The sequence below is a fragment of the Lissotriton helveticus genome, chromosome 9, assembly GCF_964261635.1.
Source record: "Lissotriton helveticus chromosome 9, aLisHel1.1, whole genome shotgun sequence".
Taxonomy (NCBI): domain Eukaryota; kingdom Metazoa; phylum Chordata; class Amphibia; order Caudata; family Salamandridae; genus Lissotriton; species Lissotriton helveticus.
In genome coordinates this window covers 223,704,924-223,730,342 of record NC_136070.1, presented here as the reverse complement: position 1 = coordinate 223,730,342, position 25,419 = coordinate 223,704,924, and the positions used below count along the sequence as shown (strand labels likewise).

The window sequence follows — 25,419 nt, the reverse complement described above, 5'->3', positions numbered from 1 at the left end:
CTGAAAGAAAAATTATTTTTCTGAACTTAATTTTCTGTATATAATCTATTGCAGGGTAATTGTATACATCCCCTACATGTGACAGATATCATTTGTCTTGATAAAGGTGGTTACTATAAGGAAAACCCACCGAAACGCGTCGACGCAATACCTGGTATAATCCAAGTCTCCAACACCTAAGTTGAATTGCTGAAGTGATAGCGATATATTCCGGTGTTATCGAAACGGAGCCTGGATATACAATCTGTATTCAATAATTTTTTGTTGTACTTGTTCTGTCAATTTCCTAATAGTGCAGGTCGCAATTGGATGTATTGTTTTAATTGTATTTTAAGACTAGGGATTTAGATTAGTTAACCCTACAATTGTTTTCCCTCTTTTTAAACCTATTAAAAAAATAAATGAATTTTTTAACTTTATTCATGTTCTGTTGTATGTTATCATGACTTTGTAAGGTTTGGTATAGCTACCTCTGGTTTATTCTCTCTCAAGGGAATTCATTTACTCTGGTTGGTTAACCCCATTCCCTTGGTTTCTCAAGGGGTACCTCTCTATTCTATACACACTGCTTGTTTACTGAGCCAGAGACTATTCTTCACATGGGGTTAAATTTCAAGGGGAAGTTTGAATTATGTGCTTGATTCCCTGGAACACCCCTTCCTTCTTACTCCAGCTCAGAGTCAACGCATTTCGAACCACTGTATTATTTGGGGGTTCTCCTCAGGACGTGGACTGAAATGGCCTTCACTATGAAACATAAAATGATAATGGAATTGATGTCAGTACTATTGGACCCTTCGGGTATTATCTTTAGCTCTCGGACTCAACCTGTAGTGCCTGAAGATACCTGTTGTCTTTTTCTCCAAACACTGTTGTGCATGCTTGCCAGGAATACAAGGAAATTCTGTGAATAAACAGAAAACGGGTCGATCATGATTCAACCTTATTGAATGTATTTTTTAGCTTAGTTTTGCCCAACTGTACATCACTGCCTACCTCCAAATGTGGACGCTGTGGAGTTGAAGGGAAATGGCAGCACTTCGTATTTTTGATGGCGATATTTCAACTCTATCGGGTGGTGCTGTGGGGAAACGGGCGATAGATTAGGAGCCTTGGCTAGTGCATGGTGTATCTGCTTACATGAGCGTATTAAACCGCAGGGGGCGGTTTGTAGGCCTGAAAGCAGTTCAAGGTAAGTAAACAAACACGTTGTATGAATCCTAACAGAAAATATGACTGTGTTCTGTTCTATCAAGCAAGTCGTCACAAAGTGTTACATGCTACCAAGACTCGAACAAGACATTTGGCACTGGTCCATTACTAAGTATTTGAATCACACCATTTCCCAGAAGAAGAAAATGCACTGACAGTTGTATTAAGCACACAAATGGGCATATCTCATAAATAGAAGTTTAAACAAAAACTGATCGTAAACATCTTCAAACATTACGGAACACCAAGCATAAAACTTTTGGCATCAGGTGAACACTCAACAAATCACAATACCTTTCCTTTAAGTATCAACAGCCTCTGTGGAATCCACTGTCTTGTGTATGCTTTTCCACTGTTACCACTGGTTCCTCTGCTAATCATCAATTGCACTATCTTAAGCATGACCACTGTTCAAATATCGCCACAGTGGGTGAGACAACTATGATACTCACATCTAGTAAGGATGACACAACAGAGCAAGCCTCATTCAACATGCTAACCATGTAAAAGGAAAGGTTTATCACTCAGATAAAAAAAGGCTGCAACTGGCAGCATGACATGTTAGTCCACATATCGTCAGTTTCTAAACTTACTAGAGAAATGTATGAAGGTTGTCAAAGAGGTCAGAAAGACATCTACTGGAAAATGTTATTCTATCAAATGGACCTGCTACTAAAAGTGGTGTAGAGACATTTGGAAGTTGAAGTAACTCAAGAAAGGCTGATGGTGCTACATCTCCTCTTCTGTATTATATATTTAAGTAAGTGTTCTTTATTAGTCCCCTTAAAAGTGAGTACAATATAGTTTAGGGTTATAAACCCAAAATACATTTTGCAATACTAGTTTTAAACGGTTTCAGGAAAGAGCAAAGTTGGCTGTACTGTACACATGCACCAAGATAAAATTTGAAGATGGTCTTGGCAGGCCTTATAAATGAATCCTTTGAACCAATGCAGAAAACTACTTTAAGATATTTTAAAGATTACATTTTTAATAGCATTTACATTACTAAGAGTTAGTGAGATTCAGGATTGTACTATGCAAGGGCCGTACCTTGTTACAGATAAAGGTAAGGTAGTCATGCAAACAAATCCAAGTTTTGTTTTGACTGTAGACTCTTCGCATACCTTATTTTTTGTAATCCAATGATTTCTGCTAAAGGGCGTTACATATTGTAAATGGTAGAAGAGCAGTCATGTATTACATATAGGATACTTAACCAATAAGAAATACTGAATATTTTTGTTGCGCTTATGTCACAAGTTTTGGGTTCACCAAATACTGAGGGATTTATAGTAAGATGAACTGTGCAAACAATCTAATGTTGTTACTCTATCTAATGAGACTTCAGTAGTCAGACCAAAGACACATTGTGCACAACAAAGAGCCATGCTAATATGCATTTAATATTTTATTAAATGGCATTAGTGCATCTACAACGTGGTCTCCCAAGTCATATGTTTACTGAACATTACTGCTTAATTTTATTGCTTTTCTCTTTCAAAAAGAAACTCCCGTAGGTCAGACAGTAATTAAATATTTGTTTAGCACCACTCATCCTTCAAACTGTCCTCCACAAGTTGAAAATACCACTTCTTAACCGATGCGCAGCATGTGAATTTAGAATAGGTCCAAGCAGCTGGAAAAGAAACTAGTTACCTTTAACAGTAGTTTTGCAGCCTGAATTACTTTTTGACATGAACATCACTCTATGGTGAAGTGGTGAAGGAGGAGAGTTAGTACTCAGATGAAACCGGTACATACATAAAAAAAGAAAGGCAAATCAAACCAGTGTAGCTAATCACACAAACAACTGTTTGTTGTAGACTTGTGGTCGATGTCTACGAGACTCTTTCTGACACAGCCTATGCTCGATGCATCAAAGATAAACTTTTACTTCAAGGATAATTTCAAACCTAAACACTAGATGGTTTGTTATTTTGCTTTACGTTGCACCATACGTCATATATGTTGTTCTGCTTCAAAAAGTCAAATTTGGAACATTTTCTTTTGCTATGCAAGATTGATAATATGGCCAGTAATGTTGTTATTTCTTCGTAGTCCCTCACTGAATGTTTGCTGACCATGAAAGATTGGAGTGCAGAGTTGGGCCAAGAGAACAACATGGACAATAACAACTGGGAAGAAGATGTAACAACCCAAACTGAAAATGGAGAGCACCTGGGTAATGTTCAGTGTTGTTAAACTTAAAGTCAACCAGGTTTGGGATTACATTTTGTTAAAAAACTGTGTACAACAAACCATCAATTAAATCATCAGAATTTTAATTTACTGGGTTTCATACACTTTTTAGAAACATCATCCCCCTGACAATGATCTCTCAACTGGTGTGTGTCTTTGTAACTTAATTAAAGAGCTCTTTTGCCAAACAACCTAGTATAGAATTCAACCAAAGAAGGAAATTAGAACAGGTAGTGCAATTTTGGATTTGGCGGCACTGTATTTTGAGGTTAACAGAAAAGGTACTCGAACCAAGAGAATCACTAAATATTTTTGGGACAGCATGACCAGTCAGAGGTGAGGATAGCAATTGTAAATATAAAAAGGCAGTTCCGCTGATGGTAAATCTTTCTTGCCACAAGAAATCGAATGAGGTGTCTAATGAGGGCTGGTCTATAAATGTCGCAAAAAATATCAAATGTATCATAGTATGAACAGATAATTTGTCACATGGACTGATTGATCAAACATCCACCCATTTGGGAATGATATTAGATGATATGAAATTCCAACTCTGAATCTACATAATACATATATTATTGTATCTTAAAAAGCAGATTCAGATCCGGCATTATCCTAGAAGAAGATTTAATTGAAGCAAAAGTCCTGGTTATAGATGGAACAACTTTAGTTCCTTCCTGTAGCATAACCCTTCTTTATTTAAATGCTTATTGACTAGTGTTATTAGGTTTACTGATGTTCCAAGTGATCACATACTGTTCAGTATGGCATAAATCCCTAAAAATATATTGGCATTACTTAACCATTTAATTTTATTAGCGGAATCTAAGCACATAAATCAGATAATCTACATTTGCCAGTGTAGACCCTGGATTGGTCCAAACTAAAAACCTTAAGGAAGATGTTGCAAATGTAAAAGCATACTCCAAATACTGGAGTCCCAGTTCCTCGTGGCAAGTGAAATGCGGTGTGGTTTGAGAATGACCCAACACATGCTGGTTTCAATGGTACCTACCCCAGACACCTGTGCCACACGAGGCAAATGATGCACATTTACTGTGCAAGAGTTTGTTCTTTATTTTGGACAAGAAATGAATGACTGCCCCTAACAGATCATATCAACTGATCCCTTGTGACTTATAGGAGATTGGCATACTTAGTATTAGTATTGTCAAACAGTACACCTCGATACAAAACAATGGCCCTTTCTTAATGTCGTGATCATTCATACTAAAAGTTCTATCAATCAATCATAGTATTTGTAAAGCGCACTACATACCCGTGAGGGTCTCCAGGCGCGTGGGGTGGGGGGAGGGAGGGGAGGTGCCGCTACTGTTCGAAGAGCCAGGTCTTGAGGAGTCTCCTAAAGGTCAGCAGGTCCTGGGTCTGCCGTAAGTGGATGGGGAGGGTGTTCCACGTCTTGGCGGCGAGGTGGGAGAAGGATCTCCTGCCGAGGTCGCTCTTCGGATGCGGGGGACAGTGGCGAGGGTGTGGTCGGCGGAGCGGAGATGGCGAGTGGGGGTGTAGAACCTGAGTCAGCTGTTGAGGTATGCTGGTCCGGTGTTGTGGAGTGTTTTGTGTGCGTGGATGAGGAGCTTGTCGGTTATCCTCTTGTTGACATGAGCCAGTACTTGTCTCTCAGGTGGGGTGTAATGTGGCTGTGGCGAGGGATGTCGAGGATCAGGCGTGCAGAGGCGTTCTGGATGCGTTGGAGCTGTTTCAGGAGTTTGGCCGAGGCTCCTGCGTAGAGGGCGTTTCCGTAGTTCAGTCTGCTGCTGACGAGGGCCTGGGTGACCGTCCTTCTTGTTTCGGTGGGGATCCACTTGTAGATCCTGCGGAGGGAGTTGAAGCAGGAGGAAGAAACGGCGTTGACCTGCTTCGTCTTGGAGAGGGTGGAGTCTAGGATGACCCATAGGTTGCGTGCGTGCTCGGTGGGTGTTGGAGCTGTTCCTAGTACAGTCGGGCACCAGGAGTCGTCCCAGGTCAAGGGGGTGGAACTGAGGATGAGAACCTCCATCTTGTCCGAATTGAGCTTCAGTCTGCTGTTTCTCATCCAGTCGGCGATGGCCTTCATTCCTTCGTGGAGGTTGGTTTTGGAGGTGTGGGGGTCCTTGGTGAGGGAGAGGATCAGTTGGGTGTCATCGGCGTAAGAGATAATATTGAGGTCATGCAGTTGGGTGACGCGGGCGAGCGGTGCCATGTAGATGTTGAACAGCGTTGGGCTGAGGAATGAGCCCTGGGGTACGTCGCAAATGATCTCGGTGGCTTCGGAGCGAAAGGGGGGGAGACGGAAGCTCTGTGTTCTGCCGGAGATGAAGGAGGTGGTCCAGTCCAGGGCCTTCTCTTGGATCCCAGCGTCATGGAGGCGAGTTCGTAGTGTGTGGTGGCAGACTGTGTCGAAGGCGCCTGACCGGTCCAGGAGGATGAGGGCCACGGTTTCTCCGTTGTCTAGTAGGGTCCTGATGTCATCGGTGGTGCTGATTAGGGCCGTTTCGGTGCTGTGGTTGCTGCAGAACCCAGACTGGGACGGGTCCAGGATGGTGTTCTCCTCGAGGAAGCTGGTCAGTTGTTTGTTGACGGCCTTCTCGATGACCTTCTCCTAAATCTTTTAGGCTTGGGTTCAATGGTTTAAATTAATGTCTTGGAGAAATGTGTGGTGAGATAGTGGCCATCTATAAAAATCTAATTACGTTCTATCAGATTCTTTAAGCCAGTAGCGGTATGTGACATCACAACGGTGTTGTCTGCATATAAAGGGAACACATTTGAAGCCTACCATATGGGTGCCCTGTCCAGCTTATTTTAAATGTCCCTGCTACTGACTGATTTAGAGAATAAACAAAAGGGGGCCAACATCCATCCATGACAGACACACCTTCACAAATCAAAGCCTTTAATTTAAAACGCTCACAACAATTAGAACACTCAACACCTTATTCATGAGGCAGCTATCTCAGGCAGTTATCTCAAGATGCTCAACCCATTAATGAACTCTGTTGCTAGAGGAAGGGTAGGTATGTAACTGCTATTTAATTATGAATCTGCCATTTTAGAATTGTCTGTCGGAAAATCGCCGGTTTTTAATATTGAAATAGGCAGGATTTTTATATGCAGAATGTTTATTGAAACCTTTATTTTTTTCAGTAATAATAAGTGTGCTGTAAAAATATCAATAAAATACGATCCAAATATATCTCATTGATATAAAAAAAACTTTTAAAGTAAGACCTAAGGAACTATAGATGATGTTAGAGTAACTAACGAAGCAGAAAAAGGAAGTAAAAAAAGGGAGAACAAGGAAAACAGAATATCTGGGTCATGGCAGCGATCCTTGCAAAGACATATGGTGCCTCTTTGAGGTGAAAATGATATTTTTCATGAGATCCAAGTTACCGAGCCCACTTAATCGGAGTCTGATCCTTAGTGAGTGCAGCAGAGGTGGCGTAAAGTGTCACTTTGCTTGATGTTCTTGCCTTTCTGGAAAGACCTTCAATTGCTAGAAGGGCTTAAACCAAAAGTGTGCTTCTAATGTGCTTGAAAGATCCACAAAGAGATGACTACAAATAGGTTTCCAAATTGTTAAAACTTACATTCTTCCCATGTTTGAATTTTGGAAGGTATGCTATCTAAATCAGATTAACAGATTATTGTGCTACAGAGCAGAGATAATGGGCATATTAAAGGATTAGGCTATGTATTAAATTTCGTGTAACGGCTTTGATCTTTAATCCATTGTGCCATAGTCTGAATTTCTTTGTGATTAAAACACTGTGCACAATGTTGATTACGTGTGGAAAAATTGGGAAGTGGATTTTTGTCATATAAACAAAATTCCAGGTTAAATTTAAGTATTCCAAATCTATGCATTGTTGATATATTGAAATTGCATTTTGCATTATATAGCTCTTACTACCCCTGAAGTGGCATTGTAGTCCAGTGCTTGCTGTTATTCACTGAACATTATTTTGCCTGACTCATTTTCCCTTAATATCTCTTTTTAGATGATAATCAAAAGCGAACTGTAAAGAAGCTGATTTACGCAGCTAAGGTATGATACTTAAAAGAAACTGTATAATCATAAAACTGGTATTTATTATAGACGTTATTCTAAAGAGCATTCCCACAAAGATGTTTTTTGTGCAGTATCTGTTTGACTTTATGTGCATCGTGTGAATGATGCACACAGACGCACAGTTGGAAGGCTTTGGTTTAATTGAATTATCAACAACTTTTTTGTAACAGTTTATTTACCAGCCAGCGTCAAAATTAATGTCATGAACTTTTCCCTAAAAATATCACCCATCACCTGCAATACTGGTAATCATTTCTTAAAGTTCTTCGCCAGACACTATTTTGTTAAAGAAATGTTGCCTATCCGAGTTTCCAAACAGGCACGATATTCTACATGTCTGTGTTCCCGCAATCTGTGCATTAACAACATGACAATAACAAAACAGCATATATTATGAGTTCCCAACATTCTCAAAAAAACTGTAAGTCACAGAGACACCTAAAAAATGTACTTTTAACTACTTCATGAAATCTTCTTCATCTTTGTTTAGCCTTCATCATCACAGACTATACTTGTGATAGTAAATAATTATCCCTCACGTGGGTTCCATCTGACCCACCTGAAAACTTCCAGTCTGCATGATGCGTTTCATCTGAGCATTGGAACCAAATCCTCTTTATAACCCATCACGTCCTTCTTTTGAAATTTTGCTCTTTGAAAGGTTTAGGCTCTCTTGTGTACTTTCCATTATTGGGAGGTATATTGATTCGCATGTACTGTTTCCTTGTATGTGACGTTGGCTTTTCCTCTCCATGCCTTTTCTTTGGTCTGTCTCCCACCAGTGCAAATGCATGTGTTCTGGAGGCTGTTTCTGTGATTTTTTCATTTTCCTGTGTTTAGCTGCGGATATTATCCGGCCTCGGCCAAAGGCCTATGACAGGGAGTGCTACGTTAGTTAATTCAGCAGCCCACAATTTAATTTTAAAGTATTTTCTGTTCAAGTAGCTTAATCCTTAGGACTGCAGTCTGTTTGCCCATAAACCTGGATCATTTTGGCAGGATTTTTTGAGCATTCAAAGTTCTGATCTTGTGTGGCAGTGCCTGCCCTACTCTGAAGCACTTTTCTTTGTTTTTCAGAAGTTTTACTGCGCATGAATAAGTTGGTTGCTGCTGTTATCTGGCTGTAGGTTTGACCTATGAGCGGAACATATATTATGGCAGCTATAATTACTCCTGATTGATCCTTTATTGGAATAATCAAAGGTAGTTGTATAGTAGACTGTAGTCGAAATTGAAGGTAGTTGCAAAGTAAGTTTGATGATTGATGGAGTACAAAGCACAGCTGAATACACAGAAAGTAAATAAAATAATTGACTGTAACAAGACCGTGGAAATGGTATTGTGAGAATAGAAATTGCAAAAGTGGAATGAAGCAATGAGAAGTGTCCAGGCATGTGAAAAGGCGAGTAGACAAGAACGAAGAAAAAACAAAAAATAACAGGAATAGTCAATGGAAATAGTGAGCAGGGCTACATGCTAAAGGAGATGCCACCAGTAAAAACTTCTGAACAGAGGAACCAGTTTCAAAGCGTCTAACTGAAGCGGGGGCTCTTTTTTTTATAGTGGTCCGTGTTCCTGCACATGCGTGATGGATATAGTTTAGTCCGTGTCGGCCATGAACAGTAATGTTTAAGTCAGAGATTCTGCATCAAAGTGGAACTTTTCTACCATGTTCGCATGCTGTAGTCTCTCTTTAGCTCGCTGGGAAGATGACGTTCTCCATAGTTAAAGACATACAATTGATGGACGTAATGCAGAACAAATCAAAACATTCACCTCCAGTCAAGCGATCCTGCCACTGGAGTCAAGCTATCCAGGCTGATTTGGGCTGAAAGCCCGAAACTTGTCCTAGGATGCTTGTTTACAGGGAGGACCTGGCCTGGCAGTTCGGGCTGGACTGTTCCCATTGGGGGCAGGGTCAAGACTAATTTGCATATGGCTGGGTCCAAACTGGAATGGCATGGTGAGCAAAAAAACTATGGATTTACTCCCAGATCTCTACTGGGGCAAATGTATGACATTGTTCTGTACTCTGTCCGTCAATTGTTCTTTTTGCATTTGTCATCCCGAGTGGGACGGGTATGCCCAGACGCGGGTCCTGTGCTCTCCATGCCACTGGAGTCAAGCTATCCTGGCTGAAAGCCCGAAACCGGTCCTAGGATGCTTGTTTCCAGTCCAGGGAGGACCTTGCCTGGCAGTTCGGGTTGGACTGTTCCCATTGGGCGCAGGGTCAAGACTGATTAGCATATGGCTGGGTCCAAACTGGAATGGCATGGTGAGCACAAAAAGGATGGATTTAGCCCAGATCTCTGTACTGGGGTGAATGTATGACATTGTTCTGCATTCTGTCCATCAATTGTTGTTTTTGCAGCTCTCCATAGTTGGGCTTATGAAACTCCAGATCGAGGACAAAGCCCCAAAAGACTGCTGCATAGTGCAAAATCCTTTCTGCAAGATAGCAGTCCCCTGATTCAAGTACTTTTTTGGCTGTTTTTTCTTGGGCTGATAAAATTTGCAATGCAATTGTCAACCACATCAAACATAACCGTTTTTAACCTTGATATTCTGATGTGGTTTTCATTTACTTTTTAAAGAGCTCATAGGACAAAATGTGAATGCTGTCCTAAGGTATTCTTTCTGTTTTGTTCAATGTCTTAAATCTCTTTCAAAGAAACAATACCACATAAATCGGATGTCACAATTGTTTTGGGTGTATCTTTTTTTTTTTTTTCAAGAATCCTTTTCACATTGGTAGTTACATATCATAGATGAGATTATGTACCTCACATGTCGGTGGGACAAGTGTGCTAGGTGAAAGTGATCTTACCTTTATGTCTGTGATTAGTCTTAATAAGAGTATGATATAAATATTGTCTAGGTTCACATAAATTGTAGCTACATTTCATATGTTCTTGCAACGACTGATTGATGGCATCTCTAAGTATTCTGAGGCAAATGGTATGCACATAAACGAAGCCAAAACCAAGGTGATGGTAATTACAAAAAACAAACGAACAACACACGCACACAAATGGATCCTGCAAGGAAAAAAATTGGAGCGAGTAGCGGACTATAAATACCTGGGAGTAACATTCAATGATAACGGCAAGTTTAATACTCAAAAACTCGACATTAAAAGGAAAGCAAACACCCTCATTGGTGCATTTAGAGCAATTCAGAGAACCATTGGAGTCTTGTCCTATCGCCCTTTATTAAAAACAATTGCAGCAAAATTACTGCCAACTCTAACGTATGGCAGTGAGGTGTTCAACGGAAAGACGCAGACATTATTAACACCTCAGTTGCTAAAACGTACAGAATCTTATTTTCTCTTCCTAAGAATGCTTCGCAAGCCCAAGTGCGATTGGAATTTGGGCTAAACAACCAATGTTGTGCAAGGAAAGGGAACACAATGAAAGTGTGGAATAGAATAAAAAACGATCATGACAATGAAATGTCTCGTCTACTGTGGCTTGAAATAAAAAATAACCGGTCGCTAACTGCCAGCTCTTACTTAAATCTAGCAATTGAAGAGTTTGGTATAACACCTATCTGGAACACCACTGTTGCGCAGGAAAGTTTAAAAAAAGCGGTAAATAAACTAACCGGTTATCTCTCCTTGATAAGGGACAAAGACATTTTTGTTAAACGAAAGCACGCATGGCCAATTGTGAATGGTTTAAAAAAAAAAAGAAGATTCAAACTTACCTGGAAACTTCATGGTAAAAAAAAAAACAAGCAAGTATTTATCAATGCTAGGTTTGGCCATTTTCCGGGCTTATGCCACTTGGCACCATGGAAAAGATCAGACGAAAACTGCTTATGTAGACTATGTAAGTCAGGTCAAGAAGCTATTTTACACTTATTGTGTCTTTGTCCTGACTTGAAAGTGGAAAGAAAAAGTACACAAGAAAATGTTCAATGAACGTGGTGTTAGGACTTGTAGGCAGGCACTAGTGGCAAGCTTAAACCCTGATGACTTGCCAATGAACTCAGCTTTTGTTAAATTTCTATTTATGGTCCAAAAAAAGTTGGAAGCTTGTACTTAATTAATTTATGAGATGTGTGAATATGAACCTATTGAATTAACCAAAAATCCAATTTTAATCCATTGACTTTTATATCAGATTGATGAAAATTATTTGAACATATGGATCGTTTTTAGCATTTTTATAACTGTAAATGTTTTACCTGCTTTTTGTAAGATTTTAAGTAATCAAACAAATACAAATTTAATAATAATATTATATGTTCTTATAGTATCCTTTTTTTTTACAGTGGCTTTAGATATTTCACCTAGTCTGGTCTCCCAAGTGCAGGTGCCTTGCAATAAGAGATCTTTAAACACCATCATTGTGTTCTTGCTGGACTTACTGCATGAAATCAGTCCAGATGTGTATTAATGTACTTCATTCATTCAATACAACTTTTAAAAAAATCATAAAGCAGACCGAATTTTCGTACTATATTATTGCATTTGGCATTAGTACACAACAGCTTTGATAATATAATTTAATGTGAATAAATAGATTCTAGCAAAAACAAATACAGATAAAATACACACATCTAATAAAAAGATACTGGGTTAAACACTCCTCAAAACTGCAAACACTGGATAATAAAAAATATCTAAAAACTTCATACATTAAAAGAACCAGTATTTGAAATACAAGAATAGAATTGCATTTAAGTTCATATTGATTATCATAAAACGAATACCCAACAGATAAACTCTTTGTAAAAAATAAGACCACGTCATAATCTATTACAAAAGCATACATATCGCTGTATTTTTAAGACCTAATCTTCAGGCGTTTAATCCGTAAAATTCAGCAAAAAAACGACTTACTGCAAAGACAATTGGGCCATATATATCTGTTTTTAGGATTCTGTGTGCAATCAAATAACGTGTAATTTTTAAGTTTAAACAAATTGGGCGTATCTAGCACTTGTGAAAATGATAAGACACAGTGCAGAAAAAAAGGACATGTTCTTCTGTTTCTGGCACTAGGCCACATTCTGTACACTTATCTGAAGCTTGCTCTCTAACCCAATCATCAAAGGCACTTCGTGGCAAGCAGCCCAAACAAAATCTCAAGTACAAACTCTTTGCTAATGGCGGGGAAACCATATAAAAAAAAAGGTAGAATTATTTGCATCTGAACTTATTACTCAGAAATTAACTGGTTAAACATCCTGCCTTTGTACTCAAGGTATATTTGTCATGCACATATTCCCAGTATTTTGTTTGTACAGTAGGTAGCACTACTTTACTTATTCCCTCGAGGTAATCCCATAGACAGGCCAAGTAATTTAAACCAAGTCAGGTAGTTTCTGCTATAACCAGTACATCAATGGTTTGAGTGAGGCAACATTGGCAATTCTTTTAATGCGTACACCATAAAACAAGGGGACAAGTGGGGTACTAGTGGGGACCGAAACAAGAGACCGTACAAAATTATTTTGCCTTACTACCAGTTTATTAAAGTCCACATATCCCCATATCTCAACTCCAAAGATTACAGCACCTTGGGATTTAGCATGATAAACCTCCAGAGCTGGGCTTCTTGGACCCAGTTGGCTCTGCTTTAAAAAATAGATTTCAGCTTTTGATCTTTGTACTATAATCAGGTGGCTTTTGCTGAATTGTGGCTCCCAATTTAACTCATTCAACGTCCTAACACCCAAAATAGTCAAATTGTGAACCTGCTCCAGGGACTTTCCGTCAATTTCTACCCTTTCCAAACACCATAAAGTTTGTCTTTTTTTGTGTTGAGTTCCAGTCCTCTACATGCACAAAAATTCAAGAATGTATCTAATAGTATCTGGAGCCATCAGGGGTCTTGGATATTAATAAGGAATCATCAGCAAACAGAATTTGTATTTTCCTCCCATTCAGACATGACAATTCATTCCTACAATCAGCAAGATCATTTACCGCCCCATTTATATACAGGGTAAATAACGTTGGTGCCAAAACGCACCCAGGCGTACTCCACGCTTTATGGGTATTCTTTCAGTTAGCTCTCCGTATTTCCTTCATTGAACCTGAGCGAATTAGCTTCATGCATCCTAGCTATCAGGGTTAATAGGGGCTCCCGTGCTTAAAAGTACATTCATAAGCTTTATAGAGGCGCAAGATCAAAAGCTGATCTTAAGTCAACAAAAGCACAATACAGTTGCTTGTTGTTTAACAATACATGTTTCCAGTTTAATAAAGTGAACCTAAAAGCTTGATCACAAGTACTTGCTTTGGCACAGAAGCCTGCCTGAAGAGGTGAAAGAACACAGTTTGTGTCCATCCAGGCCTGCAATTTATCCAGTACTTGGCTTGAATTTTGTTTCTCAATATTGTTGATTAAGCTAATGGTTCTGTAATGTATTGGGCTGGAAGCATCACCTTTCTTGTACTCTGCAATTATCCCCGCACCTCTCCAAGAATCCAGAATTCCTCCCCCACAGCTACTGCTTTTGATGTAAGATTAATATACGGTGTCTAGATTAGTGGCTCTGACTTAAACAGATTACCAGGAATATGATCTTGGCCGGGAGCTTTTGCTTATTTTAATCAGTTGATGGCCGTGCATGTATCTTCAAGGCTGAAAGTTAGTTCAACATCAGTAGATCTATCATGGGGAAGAGTGTTTAATACTATAGACTGAGGTGTAATAGCAATTGTATCATTTTTGTTTCAGAGTGCAGAAAAATGATCAACCCACTTCTCTGGCAGAATATGGTAGCAAGGAGGGTACTAATGCTATATAAACTTCCGTGCAAAACAATGTGCCAGAAGGAGCGGTTATCCTTAACCCTAGCTGCTATCAAAAACTTCTGCCAGTTTTTTGCAGCCCATTGCTTTTTTACTTTGGCAAGTATATCTAAGCCCAGCTGCTGAAATGTCCAAGCGGCTACTCTCTCTAATAGCCCTCTTGAGATCAATTCTTGCCAACTTACACTCTGCCTTATACCATCTATGCCCATTCCGGAGAGCTGGTGTCTTTTGGGTTGCCTCCTTATGAAATACCTGGCATAACATTTTTAAAAAATCACTATGAATAGCAGGTAATGATGCAGGGGAAAGAGTGGCATTTGTTATACCTATTAAGAAATTGCAAGAACAAATGATAAATCCTAGAGTGCAATCCACAGTCTGCTAAAATCCGGGGTCAAGTGATTCTTCTGAAATTATTTGTTAGGATGGGCTCCTGAGCTAAAGCATAGCAAGGAAACAAACCACTCTTGAGAGAGTCACCAGACAGACATAAGAGCAATGGGTTGTGGTCGCTGTCTGATCGAAAAACAATTCCCATGTCACCAAGTAGTGGCCAGAGTCTTATGTCTAGCAGGGTGTAATCGATAACACTACTACTAGTTCCTCTTTTGAAGGTAGGCTGCCTATCTGGATCATAACGAGTCCGGGCATTACAGGCCCTTAAGCTCCTCCCAACCACTAAGGAAGCCAGCTGAAGGATGGCATTATGGAAAACATGTTGAACTTTACCAGACAATAAGGGATACCCTAGAGCTCATCTTCCTCCTCTATCAAGGCATTAATTGAAGGAGATGGCTCAAATGAAACATTGAAGTCCCCTGCAACCACAATTTTATCCTGCTACTGATAGACACCTAGATCTTCTAACAGCCAAAACGAATGAGTCAACACTCGAAGAGACTCATCTTGCATAAGCATTAAGTACAATCCTTTTTAAACCGTAAGGAAACTTGAGCTGGAGCACCATTATATCAGGGGAATCAGGGAAACTGCTTGTGAGTATAGGCAATCTAATTTTTTACTATAATCATTAAACCACCGATCACTCTCCCAGCTTTTTCCGGAGGTCTGGGTTCAACGTTCTATTTAGAGTAACCATTTACATACATTTAATCCACTGCCCATGTCTCCTGGAACGCACATATGCTATTTTTTCCAATAAACATAATCCAATCAGGGTTGGAAAGTTTAGAGGTAATCCCGCCAGGTTCCATGACATCAGAGTCAAACCAGCATATATATGAGGATCTTATTTGTTTTTAGGATCGTTAGAAGTAGAGTTTCAAATAGGGGAGGTCACTCTTTGTTTTATTTCCTGTGCCTTCAACAGAGTACCAGAAATTGTAAGAATACTCATTGGCTCACCATACAACTGCCTTTGAGCCGGGGCTATATTTGTCATCAAGTTAGAGGGTGTCACCCCCCCCGCCCTCCCCCTCCCCCTTCAACAGTGAAAGTAACCTATTCTACATCAGATCCTTTAACCTCCCCCTCAAGGCTCAGACTGTGCAGGGAGATTTCTTTAGCACTCAGTCAATCAACCATTTCCAATGCATCATAGCGATTTGAGACTGGTATGGTGAAATTCCTACTGAATCATTGTTGATCATTATAAAGGGGCATGTTAGTTTACAAATACTTTAGCAAAGGATGGTAGTAGTCCATTGGCATTAGACCTAGGTTTATAAAACTATCCTAGGGGCAAGAGAATAATTAAATGGCCATCTTTCCGCTGTACATCATCAAACATCAATTTCCACACCATATTAGGGTCCCTGAAATTAATGATGATACAATCCCCTGGACTATCGGTCTTTTCTTCCAAATCCATCCCATTCTGTATGAGAAAAGAATGTTGTGTGCTAATGAGTGTGGGAAATTTCTTTTTTTCACAAGCCAATCCAAACTTTTGTTCCTCCGGTGTTTCAGTCTGGCCTCCTCGCAGTTTGGGAGCACCAGACAGAATTACCACATATAGACAAGACTCGGGTGGTAAATTAATGACTGTTGATTCCTTAAAAGTATCTTATACCGTAGTTCCAGGGTGCTCAGTCTACTTCCTGTCCATTGCATTTGAGTCTCCACCTGGTTCTCAACAGTAAGCTAACTAGAAGATTCTTGGTTCATTTTGGTTAATGGTAAAGAAGCAGTGGGAGCAGGGCCCTTGCAAATGCATCTTTTGTCGGGACTTTTGATGAACTTGTTAGAGTTGCTTGGGGAATCATCTTCACTAGTTCCATTCCCCTGTGATATTGGGTTTAACGTAGCCTTTTGGGCTTGTTATATAATTTCAAGGTGTGCCAAGATTGGTCTCAATCCTGCATTCTTAATGGCTTTAACCTTATCAGCTATTTCAGTTATCAGTTGCACAACCAACTTGGTTGCAAATCAAATACGGACGGCACATGCACATCCAGCAATGTGGGACTGCAGCACGCCAGAAGTAGCAATGGCCAGATGAGCCTCAGGTGTTTCCAGGCACCAAGAGTTGTGGGACTTGCAGTCCCCAGCAGCCGCGGCACTCCCAAAACAGCTATCCCTGTGGAGCAACTGTGTATAGTCTCCTTACTATCGTCAGGAGGACAGCAGGGCAACATGAAGAATCTCACTCCCAATCAAGATGACAAGTGCAGTTAATTAATGTACTTGTACTCATTTGCTTCTGCTGGCATGATAATTTCCGCTGCTAGTATACATTTTAATTCACGATCTAGTCTTTGATTGGTTTCTGTCCTTTTCATTGTTGGTCAACTCTTAAGCCAGCATTAATCAGCTTAACTATTATTTTAGCTTAATTTAAACATCTTCATTATAAACATTGTCATACATTAACAAGATGGATCTGAAGTCTTTTCTTCTATGGCTGAAAGGTCAAACTGAATTGGTGAGTGATATGTTTCTCTTGTTGAAACTATTGTCCATATAGTTTAGTAAATCTTGGGACAAGCATTGATCCCTCAGACAGTTGAGGTACTAGCGATTAAAATGGTGCTTTACAGAAAGTCTGCAATGCTGGCATCATGGTAGACCTAATGCCACCTACAATATATAGCATGCTCTCTTTCCAGATAAGGGTACTTCTTCTGTAGTAGCGCAAGTAATGCTTCTCCATGCACTGTGACTTTTCTTCCACCGTTTGGGAGATGTTTCAAACATTTGCTTTACATGGAAGCACTGGACAGAAAGGATGTCATTTCCAATGGTGTCTGTTCTGCAGTGCTTTGCCACAATCTGAATGAGATATGAGAACAAAGATGACGGAAAATATGTTTATCTGCTTATTTGCCATATGTTTTGCTAAATATTGTACTAAATTGTATTGTATTTGTAGAATCACCTTGAAGTGGCAGTTAGTTTAAAATGAGTTTATAAATGATTTAATGTTTCTGGAAAATAATAATTAGCTTTTAAAAACTGGAATGAATCCTATGGGCTGTAGATCATCAGAAAAAGTAATGATAGAAGATGGACCCATCTTTTATTTCCTGATTCAACCCTTACCATTGCCAGGGAAAAAGCCAGTTTGAAGGTAAAAAGGACTGAGTGACCGAAGGACCCTAAGCTTCTGTAGGATTTCCAGGCAGAATGACAGTTGCTGATCTTGGGAAAAAACAGGTTTTAGCAGTGTTCAGGCTGTGAGAGCTATTTTGCATAACTTAAATGAGTGTGAGGAGAAGAACGCTGAAGGCATCTGAGTTGTTCATGGCGTTACAAGCACTTTACAGTCTAGTATCCTTGTCTCAAAGTTTGCTTTCCTCTCTACGCAGTAATCGGTGGTCTTGTATACATGCTGTAAACTGTAGTTAACATTATACTGAGAATGCATTTTGTGACATCACAGTATGAACTTTTTAAAAATGAAAGTAAAAGCCTATGCCACTACTAATAACACAGTATAGAATTATCTGAAAAGGTAATTGCGTTGAGATCTATCTTTCAAATAACCTCGCAAACATTTCTTATATTTTAATGTGAAATGTTAAATGTTTCAAGATGACAAAACACTATCGTATTTTAATGTAAATTAAGTTGTATGTGATAAAACTGATTCTTTTTTTGTTTGGAAGCTAATGCAGGTGATGTGCTTTTGCACTTAAGCTGATCACATGTAAATTGATAGACATTTAATGCATTTCACTGGAAATTGTTTCAGAATAGCGTGAAATCCATCTTGCAATTGCAGTGTCAAATCATTTCAATAGTGCGTGAGTTATGTCTTTGCTCAAGTGCGAATTATAGTAATCCTTATAACTCTCACTTTAGTTTTCTACTCTATTCTTAATACATTTTTCTTTCTGAGCCAAAATCTTCACATCCAACCTATTAATCTGGTGATATGTGAGGTTTGAGTATAGCCTTTAGAATTTTAAAATAAGAAAGCTAAATTATTTTAAGGCTTTGGGGATGTAAAAATGTCTTGTGATATTACTAATAAAAAATATTTTAACAGCTAAATGCATCTTTGAAAACCTTGGAAGAAGAAAGAAATCAGCTGTATGTCAAACTCTCTGATGAAGTGAAGTCTAAGGAAGAACTTGCAGGTATGACAGTTGGTTTACATGTTCATGCAAGAATTCTTTTACAGATATCTTTGGTGCTCTTGTCTTTTTATACATTTCATTTATATTTAGAAATGTATAATGGGAGAGAAATGCATAGTAAGGATGCCAGTTAACTCAAAGATAGGCTGCAAGACATTGTAAGGCGGTAGCACAGCAAGCAAGAGAAAGAGAGGCTTGGCAATTAAAAGTAATCTTGGTTGTGGTTGTTTGGACGTGAGGAGTGCAATATTTGGAATGTTTGGTCTGGGTTGAAAACTGATTGAATAAGTAGGATTTCACTAGTTCTTAAAACAGTAGTTGTTGTGCAGCAGTTCTGATATGGCCTTTGTCCGGGTGCCAGATGCAAGGAGTGCTATTGCATGGAACAACTATTTTTTTTTACCAAGGCATACATTTTTCTCCACCAACATACCCAGGCCAGCACGATGAAAGAATTAAAAACAAAAGTCCTAGAAACAGGTCTTTGTTTAGTCCCATCAATAACAAAAAACAGAGTACACTGATATAAGCCCCAAACCCCGGAAAAGAGCCCACAGAACATTGTTAGGAGTCTCAGAAACGTTCCAAATACTCAGGACAGCAAGGTGGGCGGTGGAAGGAACTTGTATACTACTTGCACTTGTCTCAAGTGTAAAACTATACACAAACAGCATCTTCTATTACAAGGTTAGTGCGTAGAGTGGGAATCTTCAGTTTTTACTTCTTTTTATGGTTAGCTTGTAGTCTAGTGGATTTCACTAAATTCCTTAAAATTACTCCTGACCCCACTGTCTCCCACTGATGTCCTCCCTCCTCTTTTACCACTAATCATTCTTCCCCCTTCCTTACCGTGGTTGCTGTTGCTTTTCCATAGCACCAGTGGGTGCTGCACCCTCTTATTCTATACTTTCTGACCATCCCTTTCTTTCTATCCAGAGAGCTTGCACCCTGATCTTCCACCACATCCCCAATAAACCCAGACACCCGCGCACATTATACAATGTGTCCCAAGGGCACAAATGGGATGTGCAACCACTTTCTACAATCCTGGAGCACGTTGGTATTACAGAAGGGTCCGCAGTTGCTTGTGCTGCCCCTAGAACCAGTGCACATCGAACACCAGCACTATCCTAAATGGACCCATTTAAGTGAGAGAAACACTTCTCCTCTGCTCCCGTGCCATATACTAGACGACTCTGGCGCTGAGAGAAAGAGGCCATCAGGAGGCACACTGACTGACTGAGACTGAGTGGTGAAGGGGGTCCAATGGTCACCCTAAGGCCTTTCCCTGCAGGCAGATGAAGTCACTAACTGCACCTGCCTTCAGGGAGATCTCTGCAAACCATGAAAATGTAAGCTGGGAGCCACCTGCACTGTAAAAGATGGACCGGCTACTTTAATTATCCGGTCTGTCTTTTACTAATGCGCTGCCCCCAGGGCAACTCACATTCTTAGCTGCCCAGGGGGCAAAACATTGTCAGTAATAGGGCATGCTATCCCTGTTTGCACGCCTAGTTAAAGGTGTGCCGCGGTGCAAACAGAGACAGTGCGCCCTTACTGTAATACACCCCAGATTGCTTAATTCCTCACCAGTACCGTTATGACACTTAACTTCTGGTATGTGTCTGGTCAGTCCATGAACTAAAGCACTGGCTGGCTCTTATGCATGATCTCCCTCGTCTTGTACTCATCCTGCTGTTTAGGTCTCGCCTAGCGACGCAGCACATGCGCTGCTTGCCTTGACGAGATCTATTGTTGTGGGTTTCTTTGCCTAAGGAGGACAGGACATGTTCACGCGCCCAGAAGATAGGAGATGTGCACGGCTCGCGGCGCCCATCTGGACAGCCCGATGCATGTCCACGCGCCCAGAAGACAGGAGATGTGCACGCAGGTACGCAGCAAAACTGAAGCTTGAAAAGGAATACAGCAGGCATACGAGATGAATGAATGATTGAAATACTATTTGTAAAGCGCGATGGCTGCCCTGAGGCCTCCCAGCCCTATGGACAACGTCAGCCAGTAATCAAGATGAATTAGATGCAGTTCTTAAAGAGCAATGTTTTTAAAAGTCTACGAAAAGACAGCAAATTGGGCTCCTGACGAAGAGAAATAGGGCGAAGATTCCAGAGGGTAGCCGAATTATATGTGAATGATCGTCCACCACATATTGCTCTTTTTACTTTAGGTGGTAGGAGAAGATAGGCATTAGTTGACCGGAGGGACCTATTAGGTTGGTTGGGGTGACCAGGGATTGGATGATGGCAGGGCGTGCTTTCAGAAAGTTTTGTGGGCTAGGCACATGGCCTTAAACTGGATCCTTTCTCTGTTCGGCAGCCAGTGCAGGGTCACTAAAGCTGATTTTGCAGACTGTTGCCGAGGAATCTGCAAAAGCAGACGAACAACAAAAACACTGCGCAAGTATAATCGTCGCCAAAACTAAGTAATTCCTGCAGGATGTATTCTTTAATCAAGTACTGAAGTGGGAAAGACCAACACGTCCAGCAACCAGAAGGAACTGCTTGTCACGAACGTTATAGAACCCCCGCACTAGAGCCATAATGACATATCAATATTCCTGAAAGTGCCCCCCATGCCAACTAAGTATAAACACACAGCCTTCTGAGCCAAACGTACAGCGATGATATACCTGTACAGCAGACGAATCACGTACAATGGGTGCACAAGACACCACGCACCTGTACATGAGCGGTACATTCAAAATCCAGCATATACGTTGTACCTTGAGCAGAAAGCCACCTAACCCCTCTTTCAACTTCTGCAGGTGCTTCTTGATGTAGGAGTGTCCCTTGCCAGTGAAGGAGGTCTGTCGACAAACCGAGCAATAGTGCACCCCCATGACTGAACCTAGAGGGAAGGTTGTGTGGCGGCCGTCATCTCTCATCCCCTGAAGCAGACAGTGCCGCCACCATCTTCTGAAGATTAAATATTTCTGAACTTTGTTCCAGGGTCACAGGTCATACTAATAGCTACAGTCACTGGGACTGAACGTATCATCCAGAGCATTTCGCAGTTATATTTTATTTTCTGGCAGTATAAACCGGGCTCAAGGGTGGTGGAAGTTTCAGAATTTTTTTTTGCGCCTTGAGCTGCTCACCAGTAGCACAGTGCTCGGATTTCCATTATTCCGGCCATAGTGAAGTTTATCAGTTGTTATCACAGAGGTACTAAAGTTAAATAAATCACCTCTTCTCCTCCCGTATCAGGGTTTCCGGTGCTGCTAAAATGTAATCAGCTGCCAGTAGAAAGTCTGCCGACATCCGCTGCAGCTCATAACATTCACGCATGCAAATATGTCAGTGCCGCGAGCGCATCAGGGATGCAAAGAAGTCTCCTATGTGCAATTTCTACAGATTACATTACCTGTAAATTAATTAAACAACGGTGGGGGTGCACAATTTACAAAGTCCAGTAGACCAAAGGAGTATGGAAAAAGTCACTTCTTTATTAGATCAAAATATTTCAATTTTAAAACCAGTTGAATCAGAGTATCAGCCAACGCGTTTTGCTCTCACATTGAGAGCTTCCTCAGGGCTGGAAGCAGGCCCCCCGACTCCATCTCCTCGCAGACACTGCTTCCAGCCCTGAGGAAGCTCTCAATGTGGGAGTGAAACACGTTGGCTGATACTCTGATTCAACTGGTTTTAAAATTGAAATACTTTGATCTAATTAAGAAGTGACTTTTTCCATACTCCTTTAGCCTACTGGACTTTGTAAGTTGTGCACCCCCACCGTTGTTTAATTATCTTCTGATCTGGAGCACAGTTACGTCATCCAACAGCTGGTGTAAGGGTTGTTTGCACGACTGTCTGAAATAATTATCGGAACTGGTGTGAGGTGCGGCATCGAGGGCTCGCTGTTATTCTTTACATTACCTGTAAGTGTTGAAACTTGTAATATTGGCCCTCCGTTCTTTATTGCATATTTTATGGAAAGAGCAGGGGTTTGCATCTTTCCAGTAACGTTCCCCCACCGATGCGTCTATCTCTGGAGTTTTTCACCTCAGCACACCAGGGTGTGCCTGACTTCCGGTGCACAAAATACAGCACATTTGGAGACAGTGCTCACACGGAAACAGGTGAAACACAAACCAAGAACTCTGCTCCCTTTAAGGAGATGAAATCACCAGCTCCCAGCGTCCATCTCTCCTGTGGACCACAGAGTCACCTTGACTAACAAACATTTGCAATGCAATAGGTATAGCATTTACGCTAGTTTGAGCTATTGACATTGTAAATGACAATGCCTTTTTTTTTTGGTTTTCGTTTTTTAAAACTTAAATAAAAGGCATTGTCATTTATAATGCCAATAGCTCAAACCCGCATAAATGCGAGACACATTGCATTGCAAATGCTTGTTTTCCTACTGCAAATGCTCAATTGTTTGAAAAGACCAAGCTGTGAGCTGATATGTGTGCATGTGACTGTTGCTGATGTTTGTAATGTATGGTGTTTGAGTGATGCTGGCAATCCAGTGGTATGCATCACTGAGCCAGTATTACACTTGGCTATCTTTGAATGACATACCCCTTGCCGTACCAATTCCCTCAACAGCATAACATGTGACAGTTGCCTATTTGATGGGGATAGCGGAAAGGAGGAGAGATTTTTCACAAATCATTGGTGAATTATGTAAATTCTGTTTTGAGATTTTAACTTTTGAGTCAACAGCTGTGGTTTAATTGGAGGGAGGTATAGAGCAATGTAAACCGAGCTCACGGTGAAACTTCCAGAATAGAATTTTAAATGAATAGTCAAACAAATTGTCCCTTCATTAATGTATTTATATGTACAGAAGTTCAAATTCATTTTATTTGAATGTCCAAGACAATCATAAAAGGTAAACATAAAAGATTCTTCAAACTTACATGACAAATATTAGGATCAATATAAAGATACATTAACTGAAGTCAATACTTGTTCCGGTAAAACACAGCTGCCTTAAGAAAACTGCTTACTCTAAAACAGACATCACTACTTGCCAATGATTGTAGGAACCTAAGGGCGACACTATTGTTTAAAATTGTAGGATTTAAAAAGAGGTTGTAGATAAAGTTTCCTAAAAGGTTTATACAATATGCAAAATATCATAAAGTGTAATGAAGATTGAGTGGAGGCATTATCACAGGCACATTTCTGATCAGTTAAACTGTCATAATGAGACAGTAGAAAACACAACATATAACACATAATACCCGCCCTGAGTTTTGACAGTAGAGCTCTTTCCCAATTGGTCAAAAGCGTTAAATAAGGCTCTAGACAAGCTTACTCAATTCTAGACATTCCCGTTTCATATAATATTTGTCTAGAAACAATCATTTCACAGTGATTTTATCAGCCTTATGTACAGATACAGGATTGTCAAACAAACTAAACAGAAGAACAGAAGCTTCTACTGGTAAATACAACATTCTCTTCGGCCAGGACGATTCCCATAGAAAAGCATAGTACAGAATTTATACAACTAGCAAATTCTTCTTGACATCAAGTGACATTAAAGTTATTTTTTTTTTGGCAGAACGCATTGACCAACTACAAAAAGAGCAAAGCACATTAGACTCCGAAAACTCCCATTTTGAGTCTGATGTTCAGAAGCTGCAGCAGAAGCTAAAAGTCATGACTGAAATGTATCAAGAAAATGAATTGAAGCTTCACAGGTACCACAACATGTATGGGGCATGTTTTCATTGTCACAGCATTTTGGTTTCACATCCTCTTAATTGTTTTTTGATCTCAGTTGTACTTCAGGCTTAGTTTTTATGTTCTTATGATGCTGAAACTGTATTTTATATTTTTGATGTTGTTTGTAGTGTACACAGTATTAAGATGTGCTGCCCACTTAGTGCATTGTGTTTGTTTGTTACATAACAGTTACATCATATTTGTTTTATTATGTCTTTTTGTTTCTTAAAACGTGTGCTTACTCCATGCAGTTTGGTACATTTTATTTTATTATTATATCATTCTGGTTTTTTTATTTTTTCAGCTGATTTATTCTCCGCAGTAAACATTGTTTTCTTGTTATGAGCTAATACGAAACAACAGAAATGACAAACATAGCTCCTATATGCATTGACTGCCTGCTGACCATCATCACCTTACGCGTTAGGCTGATAAGCTTTTCATATGCCAAACATAGATTAACTGGAGCATAGTGCAGATATGGTGCTGTGATACAAGCTGTGGGTGCCTTTTTGGTGATTAGTAATGATTCGGTCAATAGTGTGTCCCATATCTACTTTCTTATTCACTTTTTTTGATGATGGAGGAATGGATACAGAGGATGGCTTGTACAGCCGGCCTACTTTTGTTACATAATGGCCTTAGTTCATGGAGATGTGTTCATGAAAAAAAAGAAATAATTAATTCGTCATTGTGAGGATTTCTACTGAAAAGCCCTAGAACCTCACAATCTGCTGGAAGTATACACAATATGACTACAGAGTTAGTACCACCAAAGATCTAAGCCGAGCTGCAACAAGCCTTTTGGATTGGCTACTTAAAATGAGGCAAAGAACCCTCCAGAACAACTCATTCCTCGCAAGAGAATCTGGACCTAACATCAGTTTAATGTATGTTCTCTGAGACTATGAAAAAAGACAT

The 25,419-nt window shown here is 40.1% G+C and overlaps 1 protein-coding gene across 7 annotated transcripts in view; it reads left to right on the top strand.

Moving 5' to 3' along the window:
* The window catches only part of MIA2 (MIA SH3 domain ER export factor 2), a 626,403-nt gene that overhangs the window by 461,753 nt on the left and 139,231 nt on the right, over positions 1-25,419 (top strand). For all 7 annotated transcript variants that reach the window (XM_078659761.1, XM_078659760.1, XM_078659759.1 and 4 more), the window contains exons 15-18: positions 3,274-3,397; positions 7,416-7,462; positions 18,709-18,799; positions 24,335-24,473. In XM_078659761.1, the coding sequence (XP_078515887.1) occupies positions 3,274-3,397; positions 7,416-7,462; positions 18,709-18,799; positions 24,335-24,473 (401 nt within the window). The remainder of the gene's footprint in view (positions 1-3,273; positions 3,398-7,415; positions 7,463-18,708; positions 18,800-24,334; positions 24,474-25,419) is intronic.